This window comes from Lepisma saccharinum, chromosome 10 (assembly GCF_977018435.1).
Source record: "Lepisma saccharinum chromosome 10, izLepSacc3.1, whole genome shotgun sequence".
NCBI lineage: Eukaryota > Metazoa > Arthropoda > Insecta > Zygentoma > Lepismatidae > Lepisma > Lepisma saccharinum.
The window spans coordinates 85,885,066-85,900,050 of NC_139238.1; the positions used below are offsets into that span (position 1 = coordinate 85,885,066).

Here is a 14,985-nt window from a genome sequence, read left to right on the forward strand (position 1 = left end):
CGCTAAGCACTGCGAAAAGTCGATGTGGTAGGAAACGATATCGATCCGTCTAGGCTACATACATCGTTCTGTCTTGCTCACGCAATTAGAGGCAAAGAATCGCGTAAATAACATTAGCGACGACTCCTATACAGATATTTTTACTGGTAAAGATTTTCTTTCCCCCCTTGCGTAATTAACCAAAAACCGCCCGAACGGCGAAAAGAGGCTCATCGGTAGAGGAAATGCTGGAATTTGTATTGTTTCTCGCACTAGAAACAAATATTGAAATTTTATTTTCACTTTTGTGTTGTACAGCATAAAAATATGAAATGCACAAAAGACTTCGAGGCTCACGCGCACAAAATTGATCGGCCATGAAATGTTCGGGACCAATCAGAGCCATTCACCATTGGAAGAGGTTAGGTTAGTTCGTGCATGATAGAATAAATGTTGCCAACTCACTAGGTTAGTTTAACTCGTAAAATATTGTGGTGAAATAGTTATGGCAGAGTTGGCAACGCTGAGAGTGAGGCACCGTGAACGACCTTAAAATATACAGCGTAAACAACATGTTGTCAACTCACTAGGTTAGTTTAACTCGTAAAATATTGTGGTGAAATTTTTATGGCAGAATTGGCAACACTGACAGTGAGGCACCGTGAATATACAGCGTAAACTGCTACGCAGAGTTGGCAACGCTGACAGTTACCTGCGTTAGGTTTGGAAAAAAACGTGAAAGGGGGTTATTATTTTGAGCTGTTTGGAAAATAACCGTGAAGGTACTACCCTATAGGTGCTTTCCCGTGAAGGTACTGGGTTAACCGTGAAGGTACTACCCTATAGGTGCTTTCCCGTGAAGGTACTGCTCTATAGGTGCTTTCCCGTGAAGGTACTGGGTTAACCGTGAAGGTACTGCTCTATAGGTGCTTTACCGTGAAGGTACTGCTCTATAGGCGCTTTGCCGTGAAGGTACTGCTCTATAGGCGCTTTGCCGTGAAGGTACTGCTCTATAGGCGCTTTGCCGTGAAGGTACTGTTCTATAGGCGCTTTGCCGTGAAGGTACTGCTCTATAGGCGCTTTGCCGTGAAGGTACTGCTCTATAGGCGCTTTCCCGTGAAGGTACTGTGTTAACCGTGAAGGTACTAGAAAGACCGTGAAAGGTAGTTGTTATTTTAAGCTGTTTGGAAAATAACCGTGAAGGTAGTGCCCTATAGGTGATTTCCCGTGAAGGTACCTTAAAATATACAGCGTAAAAGGCTACGAATCGTCCGGACGATCCAGCTCCGCCATTTTCCATCTACTCTCCTCTGCTGTAATACGAGTAACCTTCATCGATAGTGTAGTGATAACGTTGTCCTCTTGTAATCAAGGGTATTTGATATCCGACCACACAGCGTGATACGGCAGCAGAGGTCCCGTGGTCTAAAGGGTGACCATTTCCGAAAACACCCAAACGTCAACCACTCTTCCACGTGGTATACAGTGGACCGCATTTTGCAGACAAGCGAGGCTCTGGCGTCAGGACTCAGCCAGTAAAATACTCCGTAGGCTTAGTGTTGTGTCGTCCCTATATGCTTGTGATTGTCCATTCATCCATCTCATAACTATTAATCCCCATCTTCGCAATTAGCCAAAAGTGGCAGAAAAGCCCTGCAAAATAACAACAAGTTTTTCTGGTTCTGTCCCTGGTTGAAGCAAATATTAGTTCAGATCCCAATTTAAACTGAATCTCCAGTCTCGATTAATCTATCTGTACATAAAGTGGACTTACAACAAACTTTACCAAAAGAGGAGAAAGCATATTTCCGAGAGTATATTACGAAATACTATCAATTTCTTGCACCGACCGTACCAAATGTTTTCCAGATTTTTGTTCCTGTGTTTCCCATCTTATATCTTCTTAAACGATTTTGTTCAAAAGGAATCCTAAACCAATGGTAAAAAATTCCCAATTCCACTACTCACTGGCAAATACGCTCTCCAGGAAGGAAGCCCTGGAGGCAAAAAAATGCTCCCTTACTACCCCCCACGAAATTTTCTCAAAACGTCGAGAAATTTTAAAAATCATTCACCTCATTTTTAAGGGTAAACATGTCATTCCTAGGGGCTAAAAATCCTACATTTTCTCCTCATATCTTATCATCGAGATCAACAACAACGCAGATGATTCAACTCCAAGATAGAAAACGTGCTTCAAAGAAGAGTGGCACCTACATGAGATGATTCAGACAAAATATTACATGCACAGTTATGTAGACATTAGTACTCAATACGAAAAGAGCTACATCATGCCTGTTTTAATAAAACATTTAGAGATGAAACAATTATTTCGAGTGTGCCATTTTTGATGCTGACCATGGAAACGGACGTTGCTAGGGAACTTAAATAAAGGTTATTCTCACTCTGACATGTAAGGAATTTTCGTGTTTCAAAGAATGAGCGTCAGAATGTTAGTCCTCTCCAAATATCATTAGAAAAATTAAATCAAGAAGACTTAAGTGGGCAGGCTACGTGGTACGAATATGAGAGGAAAGAAGAGTTCACAGGATTCTTGTTTGGAAACCTCATGGTAAGAGACCGGTAGGAAGGCTAAGACGAAGATGGAGGGACAACGTTGAGATGGACCTAATTGAAATCGGTAGGGATGGAAAAGAGTATCAGAACTTGCTCAAGATAGGGAAAGATGGAAGGCTTGTGTTGCTCCAGCCATAAAAATTCGGGTTTCAGAAGGCTAGGTTAGTTCGTTAGTTAGTTAGAGCGTTAGAATGTATTACAGAGGCAAGGGAATGACGGAAAACAATTATTTTCCAATAGTGTTCAAAAATGTGAAAATTACAAAATAAGTAAATATTGCTTCTCCAATTTAGGGTCGCTATTGAATTTGTTTACATAAACATCTAACTGTTTTGAAACAGACTGTACTTACCTAGTTTATTAAGAAAATAGACAATAATATTTTGAATACTTGTAGAATATTAGAGCAAGTATACTCACAATCTTACGTTCTACACTTTTTAACACTTAGAGTGCTCACCTCTAAGTCGCTTTCCGTCCCAAGAATGCTGACCATTTTCACTACTTTTTAAAAAATCATATCTCAAAAACTAAAAATGTAAAATATATGTATCATACACTGTTGAAAAGTTTGATTCTTCTTCTTTATTTTGATATATGATATGTTACATTATAACCACATGGCTACCTTGGACGTTTCATCATAAATGATATTAAATGTACTAAAAATAAAAAGTTGACAAAATATATGACATGCAGTGGCGGCGATTGGGTCCCAAAACTGGGGGGGGGGCAAGGTGCCAAAAGTAAGGGGGCAAAAACAGTATATTTCCCTTTGTAGATAAGATTTAGCATATTGCGGGGGCAAAAGTGGCGAAAATTGGGGGCAACTGCCCCCTCGCCCCCCTAATCGCCGGCACTGTAGAAAAGGGGAGCAAGCATATCGGTAACAGACAACGACGCGAAAACAACCGTTATGAGTATTTGCGCACCATCTAGTGGCAGTATGAGGAAGTACGATGTCCAAACATTACTCAGGATTGCTAACACCGTAAATGTACGGCAAATGACCGTTGAAATAAATTTTGAATTTAACACCGTATATATACGTGATCCGCAAACTAGAGAACTTCGGGAACTCCGTATATATACGTGATTAGCATTCTAAATAAGCGAACGTGCTCACTCGTTTCCCTTCCTCCAATAATGCATGCCGACATTTTCAAAGTCATGAAGAGCATTGAGGAACTCAAAATGTGTCCCGAAGGTCACGCCGGCGAGCACACAAGACGTGACCAAAAACCAGAAAGTGCGCGTATCTGAAATATAGAGTTCCTACGGCATTTTAGAGCAACAACGAAGTTGTTTAGATTTACCAAAGAATCTGGTCAAAATCACCGAATTGAGTAAAGGATACCAAATATTCTAGCCGCGCCAAGGCAGGTGGAGACTGGGTAATCGTTTTGCCTACAAATTTCTTAAAAGTCCGACAGATAAGGCAGCTTCAGCTCATAAACGTACACATATGTTTCGTTTTATTTTTACCTGACTTGAATGGAATTGTTGTGCACTTTCTGACATAGTGCGCTGTGAACCTAATGAAATGAGAAGCAATGTAATAGGCTAGAAACCAATTAAGAATGGCACGCCTCGGTTCGGCTCGACTCAACACGACTCGGCACAGCACAGTACGGCTCGGCACAGCACAGCACGGCACGGCTCGGCACAGCACGGCACGGCTCGGCACAGCACAGCACGGCTCGGCACATCACAGCACGGCTCGGAATGGGTATAATTATTTAAAAGGAAATTAAATAGGATGTAATCCATTATGAGCGTCCGGTTCGGTTCGGTACACTTCGTTTCAGCTCGGTACATGAGCGGGACGGCAGGGGGTGCCTCCTCGAGAATTAAAAGTGGTTGTAGGCGTTCGTCCTGAACGAACAGTTCCACCTAGATAACGCTGGTACAGTCATCTTGTGGGCTGAACTCACGCATGCGTTGTTGTGAGAAAATGAGCAGGAAAATGAAGAGGAACTTATTATAGGAGCTGTGAGAGAGTACATATTTCTATATGTCAGCTTCCAGTGTACCAAATTCTCTCCTCTTGAAAAATATAATCACGCTACAAAATCTGTTTGGTTTGGTTTATTTTACTTCGTTTTGTTGTCACTGCTAATCGTGTGGATGAGGATGAGTGATATGATGCAACTGATGAAGATTGGATTGGATTGATTTGGTGTTTTAAGTCCACTTTATGCACAGTAAGGCTAATCGGGACTGGACCTACAGTTTAAAGTAGGATCCGAACCACTTGTGCCTCCACCGGGTATCGAACCCGGGACCCTTTGATTACAAGGCGACGACGCTACCACTGCGCCATCGGGGAGATCCGCAACTGATGAAGAGACAATTACAAAGAACACATGTGCTCACACCTGGAATCGAACCCGGGGTTCTTGACGTCATAGCGCAACGGAGGTCGGCTGGATGATGATAAGATTTAATGCATGAAAGGACAAACACAAATGGACAGCAGTGACAGTTAGCCCAAAACCAAAGAAAACAGTCTAGGGCTGTACTACGCGGAAGGAAGGTTGGCATTTGTGTATCTTCACAAAGGATCAACCCTTAAACCTCCCTTTTCTCATTAGTTTTCCATTGCCACTGTTCAATAATCTTGTGAAGTGCTGTGTTTTTCCAACAAAGGGGTCTCCTGCTTTAAGGAACCTCAACCATCTAGACATATAACCTTCTTCTCGAGTGACTAAACGAACCTATTGCATGCATTTTGTAGATTCTTTTTGTAATTTTTTTTCGCAAACCATGCTCCCTTGACTATAATGATCACACCGCGGTCATGAGTACAGCGTCTTTGTCCGTACAGAGCGCAGGACAAAGAAACGACTAACGGCTCAAGAAATCCCGCCTTATTTCTTATTCCCGCCAGGCCCTTTGTTCCTCAAACGACCAAGAAACAGAGGCCTTCGGAAGCCTACGTCAATCCACGGCCGGTATTTAATCTCGCTCCCAAGTTTTCTCATTAGCAGCCGCGATGCGATGCGATAATTCAGTGGTTGTCGGGCGGACAGCTCCTTCCAAGAAGGGCGGTTTATTCTGGTGGCACAATGAAGGGGGGAGGATATTGTAATGAAAGACGGAACATAACCGGCGGATGTATAAAAGGATAAAAGGGGGCTCTGTAATGAGACGCAGCCGAGCGGCGAAGAACGGCATTAAATCAGACTTATTTGTGTAAAGAATCCGGACCATCAGGCCGTTTTCAACTTCACAAGATGCCTCTTTTTTATCCTCCTCTTGGCAACGAGCCTGTGCACGCTCTCTGTGGGAAGTGCGCGGAAACTTTCCAAGACCTCCAACGGAGCAATCGTGCTTTCGTCAAAAGACCCAGAGGACCTGTCGCTACAAACGATCTTGTAAAACATGGCGGAGTAATGAAAGTATCTTTCAGGTTCGTTTATGGTAATTCCCTCGGCACAATGGTTATGGGAAATATAATCCTCTCGGGAGACATGCTCGACACAAAGACTAGATTCCTTCTTCAAAGGACCCGCTCCATTCAACGAGGATGTGAACGGCTCTCAGTGAGACTCGGAGCTATTCAGATGATTCGCTCAGCTCAAGGAAACTTCAAAGAATAATCCTGGGAAAGTACTTAGCCAGGATCCATCCTATGCATCTTCCAACAAATTTGGTGTTGTATTTTCTTTCACAAATTTGGGAGTACACGATTTTGACTGTACATTTGCTTCGCTACAAGTACCCCGTAAATTCTCTGTGCTTCAATTTTTTGTCTCTCTCACTTTTTCATTTATGTCTGTCTCTCACTTCTTCATTTTTGTTAGTTTTTATTCTGTCTTTCGGTCTTACAATATCACTGCGATATTGTATTTTCTGTTCTTTTCATTCTTCCTTTCTCTTACGCATAGTTTCGCTCTCTCTCTCGCTCTCTCTCTCTCTCTCTCTGTCTGTGTGTGTCTATCTCTCTTAAAAACTTTCTCCCTTCCAATGTCCATTAACATGATATTAACATGTACCCCACTTCGGTTTTGACCCACGTGCATATACATTAATATCTCACCGAATAAAAACTGGTGCCCTTTTTGTCTGTTAAAGTGAAATCGCTGTGTCAATTAATTCACAGTGAATTCTATTGTTTACTATTAGAACACTGGCATTTATGTGGTCGTAGAGTGTCACACTTAATAACTCACAAACCAGTTATAGCTCTTTAAGCACTCTTAGATCAACATAAATGACATTCCTTTATGATTTACATAGGCGACAACGAAACCTCCTTACGCCACGTGCCGATAAAATCATTCTAGTAAAGTATTCGCAATAGTTTCGTGGCATCGTAAGTCTATTTTCCATCACTGATAAATAGACAACAGTGACAGTAAGCCACACGAAAATTTACGTGAATGCTGTAGAAGGAATTCTAAGGAGATGAAAATTTTCCGACTTGGGAATATCTCAGCGATTTATCGGAAGGAGAGGAATATTAGAAAACGGATTTGCTGGTACAGGCTTAAATAATCTACTTCGAATTAGGCTGGCTGGAAATCTGGTTGTTGAGTTCAGGAAACCCTTTACGTACAATTTCCAGAATTCTGAAACGGGTCTTATAAATCCGTAAACTAGAGATTCTGAATCGACTCTCGAAGTTGAGACAAGAAGGTTGGAAGTCCTGACTAATTGATCCTGGTCAGGAACCAAGCTTTTCACTCAGAGGAAATGAAGACGCTTTGTTAGCAACAAGGGCAGAGGAGATAAGACGCACGCGTGACTTACAGCAAGTCCCTGTTCGGGCGCCAGAAACGAAAAAACATAGTCCAAGGAGCAAGTCCCTATTCGGGCGCCAGAAAAGAAAAAGATATAGTCCGGGAAGCTGGAAGGAAGAAATTCCGTCCGGCGAACGCAAACCACAGGCGTCGGCTTCAACTCTCTCTCTCTCTCTCTCTCTCTCTCTCTCTCTCTCTCTCTCTCTCTCGCAGCAAAAGGTGCTGGTGGGGAGGAAGGGGGAAGCTTTATCTCGTAGCTTTAGTTGCGTTCGTATGGCGCGCCAACCGTGAAATGAAATCTGCTGCGCCGGTGCTTGTGATCAATAGCTCTGTGAATAGGGGGAAGAGGGGTGGCACGGAGGCACGGGATCCTCCGACAACGCTCCAACTTCCTCTCCATTGTTACGAAGTCACAGGACTGGAATTGACTTCTGGTGTTAGGAATCAAATGTTGTTCCCGCCAATAAAGAGTGCCCCTCCTTCCTCCGCCAAATAGAAAGGAAGACATCAGTGTGAAGAGGAAATTTTGGACGCGAGATAAATCTTCCTTTACTCACTCCCCTTCCCTCTCTCTTCTTCCTCTTCTCCAGCTTCGCTTCCAGGAAGGATAACGCTTTACTAATTGCCTCGCAGGTTGGATTTAAAAACAGTATTTCTATTCGCATTAGATAGAGGTGCATATTGACAGACTTCCACCAAATAGTCTCAACTATCCCTCGATAAATAATATTTACACTTCTGTCAAATACTTCCCAAATGTAAACTTGTTTATGTACAGGGTACTCCGAATGTCCTGTTACCCCGCGTTCAAGTTCAAGTTGATGTTTTTAAGTAAACTTTATACACAGAAAGGCTAATTGGGACTGGACCTACAGTTTAAAGTAGAATCCGAACCATTGTGTGAATAAGTTACCCCCACGTGGTGGTGGAGCTAATAAATTTGTTCTCTGCCTTCAGATGGCTGACAAAACCATAGTGTGTACGAATGGTTAGCAGCATGTGTATGGACATATGAACATCGAAAGACCATAAAACAATAAGGGAAGTGCAATGTGACTTCACTGCAAAATTTGACAAAGAAGTCCAACCGAGACAGACAATAATCTCACACAGAACATGCAGACAAATTACTTGCGCCAAGAAAATGGTGGAAGTCATACTGACCTTCTTGAGTGGTAAACTTTGCAAATTTTCTGTAGGGACATCCGGACCACCAAGTATTTATTTACTTATCGCTAGGGGCTGTAAAATTAAATAATTAACAGTTCAAATCAGTTAATGTTGGCGGTTCATGCCAAATCGTACCTTACAATGCCCGTGAAGTGCATATACGAGGGTCACTATTTATATTTTGAGCCTAACAATGAAAAAACAGGAATTTGGCATTGAAAACTGCTTTATTGTTTTTCGAAGTATTCTCCTTTATGGTCAATACACTTTTGCATTCGTTCGAACCATTTGTCAAAGCAGTTTTTCCAATCTTCTTGAGACACCTCCATAATATGGTTTTTGAACGCATCAACGGCGTCTTCCGCCAACGAAAATCGTTGTCCACGCAATTTATTCTTGACATTCGGGAACAAGAAGAAGTCATTGGGTGCCAAATCAGGACTGTACGGCGGATGACCCATCAATTCGATTTTTTGACTGTTCGTAAAGTCGGTTGTTAGACGAGATGTGTGACAGCTGGCATTGTCTTGATGAAGAATGATCCGACGGCGTTTGTTTGTTTTCCGTATTTGACCGAAGACCTCTGGCAAACGAATTGTTGTGTACCATTCAGAGTTGACCGTTCTACGTTCCTCTAAAGGCACAGTTGCCACATGACCAGTTTTCCCGAAAAAACAGGCGACCATTTGTTTCGATGTGCTTCGAGCGCGAACAAGTTTTGTTGGATTGGGTTCATCTTGAAACACCCATACAGTCGACTGCTGTTTACGTTGCGGCTCATATGCATATATCCATGATTCGTCACCTGTTACAATCTTATATACGTATTTTGAAGCACCACGATTGTATTTATTGAGCATTTGTTTGCACCAATTGACGCGAGCATCTTTTTGAGTTTTTGTCAAATTGTGTGGGATCCAACGAGAACATACCTTTCTCACAGCTAAATGATAAGGTAATATTTTATATATGCTGGTGGAACTAATGCCTATGGTTGCCTCAATCTCACAGTATGTCACATGACGTTCTTGCAGTATTATGTTTTGCACAGCATCAATGTTTTCTTGAACAACAACTGATTTTGGACGACCTTCGCGAATCTCGTCGGTGAGCGAATGGCGGCCACGATTAAATTCGTTATACCAGCGTTTCACAGTGGCAAAGTATGGGGCTTCATCGCCAAATGTGGAAGTAAGTTGATCGATGATAATCCACGTCGAAAATCGTAAAAAATCATCGCACGAAAATGTTCACGAGTTAATTCCATTTTATTGTTGTCGCGCAATCTTCAAGGCAACATAAACAACACAAATCAAGCTATTGACAAAACATATAAAGTACGTTATAGTCAATAATGCCAGACGATTCCGTGCAAACGTCAAATCGCGCCTAACTTCAATCAGTGTTGCCAAGGCTCAAAATATAAATAGTGACCCTCGTATGAACACATATATTTGAATATTTACTTACATTTTCATATCGAATAACATTTTTAAGTGTATTTGCATGTATGTATGACTCAGAACAGAAAGCCTTGACATTCTTCGCTCAACAGTCGCTTCTCTGGATACAATGGATCAGTTTGGGGCGCAATGAAGAAAAACATGTCTTCAGTTTCGGAGATAAATCGATGTTACAATACAAATTTACCTATTAACAGAGTGATAAGTGAAGGGAACAGCTCCAATATGTGACGAAATGAAGTTGGAATCATGTCTTCTTGCTCTTTTGTAACAGTGCATGTCGTGGCTCTCTATTAGAACAATCTCATTGATGGTAGGACAGTGGAACACAGTGAAGATATACTAATTAAGGCTTTAAGGACCAAAGTGTTAGGCTCATTGCTTGACCAAACCTGTATCTATTTTCTTTTAATGGATTCATTTCTTTGTTCTCTCGATTTCTCCAACAATGACCTGGACTTTATTCTTGCTACAATCGGAATCCGCGGCAGTTACAACAATATAATTTGTGAAGAACCATACTACGGTATGCGACTGGGGCTACGCAGTTTGGAGGATCATAGATGCTCTGTAACCCAAACAATTCCCAAAGATAAATAACGTGATAAAAAAATTCTATTCCTCTAAAAATCGTTCTTTTTTGTACTAATTGAACGAACCTAGTAAGATGTGGCCGCGGTGGCTCAGTCGGTAACGCGTCTGACTACCATGCTCAAGCTCCCGGGTTCGATTCCCGGCCGGTTCAAATCCGGGAACTTTTCTAACGTTGGAAGCGGCTCCGGCGCCCACCGAGCGTCGAATAACATGGGTACCTGGGGGAAACCCTGGGGGGTAAAGACGGTCAGGGGCGTGATGCTGATCACATCACCCCCCACTCCCGACCGGATCGAGAAAGTGTGGCGCGTTACCCCCACACCCTCTATACGCCTTCATGGCGTGGTGCTAAGCACAGGGGAGCACTTTACTTTTTTTTTTACCTAGTAAGATTTACTGGTTAGTTATTATGTCCAATATGCACTTCAGACTTGGGAATGTTTGTTCACATCCTACGCTTGTCTCCTCGCGCAATCCGAGTTTATTTGTTCAAAACTGAACACTGCCGCATATGTACAATAGTCCTTGGCAATAAAATAACAGTAATGTCTAGCGAGGTGAACCTCTTAATTCTGTTATTTGTTTCTACGTAGAACAATGGCACCTCACACGTGAAAAGCGTACGATGTGTACAAACGATCAAGTCAGTGGCCGATCGTAACCATACACTCGCAATTATCTCGCAAACAATAAGATTGCGACCCCATGTTTCTTGCTTCCACTATCGTGTACTTTTAACAGTTTCAGTTTGCGCTACCACTTATGGTACACCCTGTGTAATAACCAACAACATACAAAACTATAATGGGAGCGAATGAAGAATATAGAGAATGTCTCCAATTTAATTATTTTTTGGTATACTAACTAAATTTGGCCTTCTATTCAGGAATCTGTTGTTAAAATTCGGGGGTCACGTGTGGAAATAGGGAAAAAAGCCGATATAAGTGGACTTTTTTTTACAGCTGTATCGCATTGTTTTAGGAACAAAATTTTAACTAAGCTTGCCTAACCTAATCTAACCTTATCGGAAATGGTTCGTGGGGCACTAGCTTCCTCACTGTGCAAGACGCCATTTTTGTAGAAGAACGCTCGAACACCGTTGCCAAACTTACCTCTAATCGAAGTCCGCATTCCACATGCTCTTCTACATCGTTCAAGTAACGAAACAACAATTAATGCTCTGCAAGTAACGAAGGAGCAGTTTGGCAACGCTGTAGACAGCGCAACGAATGCCGAACGTCACTTGTTCATATCATCAAACATGGTTCCTATGTTTCTGTATGGAGAAAGATCGCGGTAATGAAGAACGTAATTTTGCAACATATATAGACGAAGTGTACAAATTTTCCACGTGACTCCCAAATCTTAACTCCAGATACGTTACCAGGACTGCATATTTAGTGAGTATATGAAGTAGGAAAGAATTTGGAGACATTCTCTGTATTCTTCATTCTTACCCTATAATGATATGTCAAGTGGAACTCATGCATAATTGCTCTAACGCAGTAGAATGAATCAGTATTGCAATCCAATATACACTGTATACGTATAAAGCCCTTATCCCACCACTCACTGACATAAATATTCTGTGTGAAAAAAAACCCGAAGGTAAAAAAAATGCATCTTTACGACCCCCCACTAAATTGTATCAAATGACCGTGAAAATTTAAAAATCACTCACTTACACCTTTTTTAGGGTCTTTGACGTCCGTAGTAGCGTCCGTTTCCAGGGGTTAAAAATCCGACCAATTTTTTCTCGTACTTTATTACCGAGATCAACACTTACGCAGATGATTCAATTCCAAGTTAGAAAACGTGCATCAAACAAGAGTGACATATACATAAGAAGATTCAGTCCATACAACTTAATACTCAATACGACAATAGCTACATCCTGGCTGTTTTACTGAAATATTAAGAGATGTAGTAGCATTGTCGTGTTTGTCATATGTTGTTGATCATGGAAACGGACGTTGCTAGGAAACTTACAGAAAGGTTATTTTAATCCCGATAAGTACGGTAAGTGAGCGATACTTGAATTTTAGCATTTCAAAATACAAATGTCAGAATGTATTACAGACGCAAAAGGCAGGAATTTGCGGAATTTTTAAAAATGTAAAAATGCCAAAGGAAGTAAATATTCCTTTTCAAATTTGGTGTCACTATGTCATGTTTATACGAAACATCTATTTTGAAACGTACAGTATTTTCCAAGTTCATTATTAAGAAAATAGACAAACATTTTTTGATTGTTTTTTTACAATATTAGAGCACATACACACACAACATTACGTTCTAAACTTTTCAAATAAGCAAACTTCTCACTTGTTTCCCTTCTTCCAAAGACCACTTCGAAAGTGCGCCAGTAATATAGATAAAATCAGAAATCTTGCTATGCACTGAAGAGAAGAAAGGTCATGTGGTCAATGATAAGTATTCTGTCCTTGTAGTTCGTCGGGAAATGATTGCAAACTTTACTTGTCCAATACTTGCCTTGTCTTGAAACATTAGTCACTCGAATACTCTTCATGTTGTGAGCGTATCTCGCGCTCTCTTGTATTGATCTGCAACATGCCATGCCTTGCATGTAATTGAAGAAACTTTCTTTGTTTTCAGGAATCCCAGCAAATCGAATGACGGCACGTGGACGCCCACGTACTGGCCCGTGCACACAGCCTATGGCCGGGAGTATCTTTCTCTGGATGTGAACTCGACGGCAACAGGCCGAGGTCCGCGACTCAAAAAGTGTGCCTTTTGGAAGAAATACCTACCTCAACTCAATAAAGACACATGTAAGTATTTTTAAACAAAAAATAATACAAAATTAGCAATAACGAGGGTACCGTAGGGATATATGGGACAGTGGTTCAATACAGTCCAGCAATTGCTTGTAAGACGAAGTTGCAGGGAGTGCCACCAGAGTGCGGCACGATTTAGCTTATTTAGCTACAAGACATGCTACGAGATTGCAGGGCTGTTCAGGGCTAAAGAAGTGATGTTTTTTCAATAATAATATTAATCACAAGAAATTGTTAGAAATGCTTATCAATGCAGTCTTTATTACATAATAACACATTATAAACGTAACGTTTCCACCCTGTACCAGGGAATTTTTCCAATTACACCTTGGTAGAGGGTGGAAACGTTACGCTTACAGTGTGGTATTATATAATAAAGACTGCCTTGGTCAGGATTTTTAGTGCTTTAGTAAACTTGAAAACAAGGCTTTATAGTGTTATTAAGAAATTGGTAGGGTTGCTAGTAGCGCACAAAAGGTCAGTTTAATATACGAGAAAAGTACGAAAAGGAATATTGCATTCAAAATGCACCAAATGAATCTCTAGAGAGAAAAACATTGCATGTTCTTTCACATGTTCTTAAAACAGAAAATTACACGAATCCGTAAAAATTAGAATTAAGCAAAATAATCATGCAGTACGATAAAAGTAAACATATTTCAAAACAAACTTAAGTTCTTAGGTCTCATACCTTGCCCTAAAGCATGCATCTTGCATTCATAGATTCAAGATAGTTGAACTCTCTTTCTCAAAACGACAACGTAAGTATATATTGATTTTGCTAGTACTTGTACTTAATTTTTTTCGAACGCAGAGAGCAATTGGAACGAGAACCTTCTTGATCCTTTGATGTCGATGCCCAACTCTGCTCTGCCTGTTTCGTGAGGCATTTTAAATATATTCGTCCCGCGATAAAATGTCAAGGCTCTTACTATTACAAGCTTATCCACTACAGATCTTACTTTTATTTTCATTGCGATAACATCTTACCTCCTACGAATAAACAGCAACTGGAAACCTCAGCCTATAAGTGTTACCAAAAGCAGAAAACCGCACTACAAGAACAAACAGCAACAAAAAATGTCAGGTCCTAAGATAAACTGCAGCAGGAAATCTCAGCTCCTAAGCACAAACAGCAGCAGAAAATCTTAGTCGCAAAGAACAAACAGCAGCGGAGAACCTCAGCTAATAAGAGCAAACAGCAGCAGAAAATCTTAGCCCCTAAGAAAAAGCAGCAGCAGAGAAACTCAGTCCCTAAGAACAAACAGCAGCAGAGAACCTCGGCTCCTAAGAAAACAGCAACCGAAAACCTCATCCGAAGAACAATCAGCATCAGAAAATTTCAGCTCCTAACAACACAAAGCAATAGGAAACCACAGACCTTTCACAAAAAGAAACAGAAAACCTCACATCCTTACACAAAAAAGCAACAGAAAACCTCATCCTATAAGAACTACCTTAAGCAGAGACCCTCAGTACCTAAGACCAAATAGCAGCAGAAAATATCACTCGCTAAGAACAAACAACAGCGGAGAACCTCAGTACTAAGAACAAACAGCAGCAGAGAACCTCGGCTCCTAAGAAAACAACAACCGAAAACCTCATCCTAAGAACAATCAGCATCAGAAAATTTCAGCTCCTAACAAAAGAAAGCAATAG

At 41.2% G+C, this 14,985-nt stretch overlaps 1 protein-coding gene across 4 annotated transcripts in view; it reads left to right on the forward strand.

Annotated features, from left to right (window-relative positions):
- LOC145994004 (acetylcholinesterase-like) overlaps positions 1-14,985 on the forward strand; it is a 476,238-nt gene that overhangs the window by 387,358 nt on the left and 73,895 nt on the right. For all 4 annotated transcript variants that reach the window (XM_083130064.1, XM_083130065.1, XM_083130066.1 and 1 more), the window contains one exon: positions 13,145-13,320. In XM_083130064.1, the coding sequence (XP_082986190.1) occupies positions 13,145-13,320 (176 nt within the window). The remainder of the gene's footprint in view (positions 1-13,144; positions 13,321-14,985) is intronic.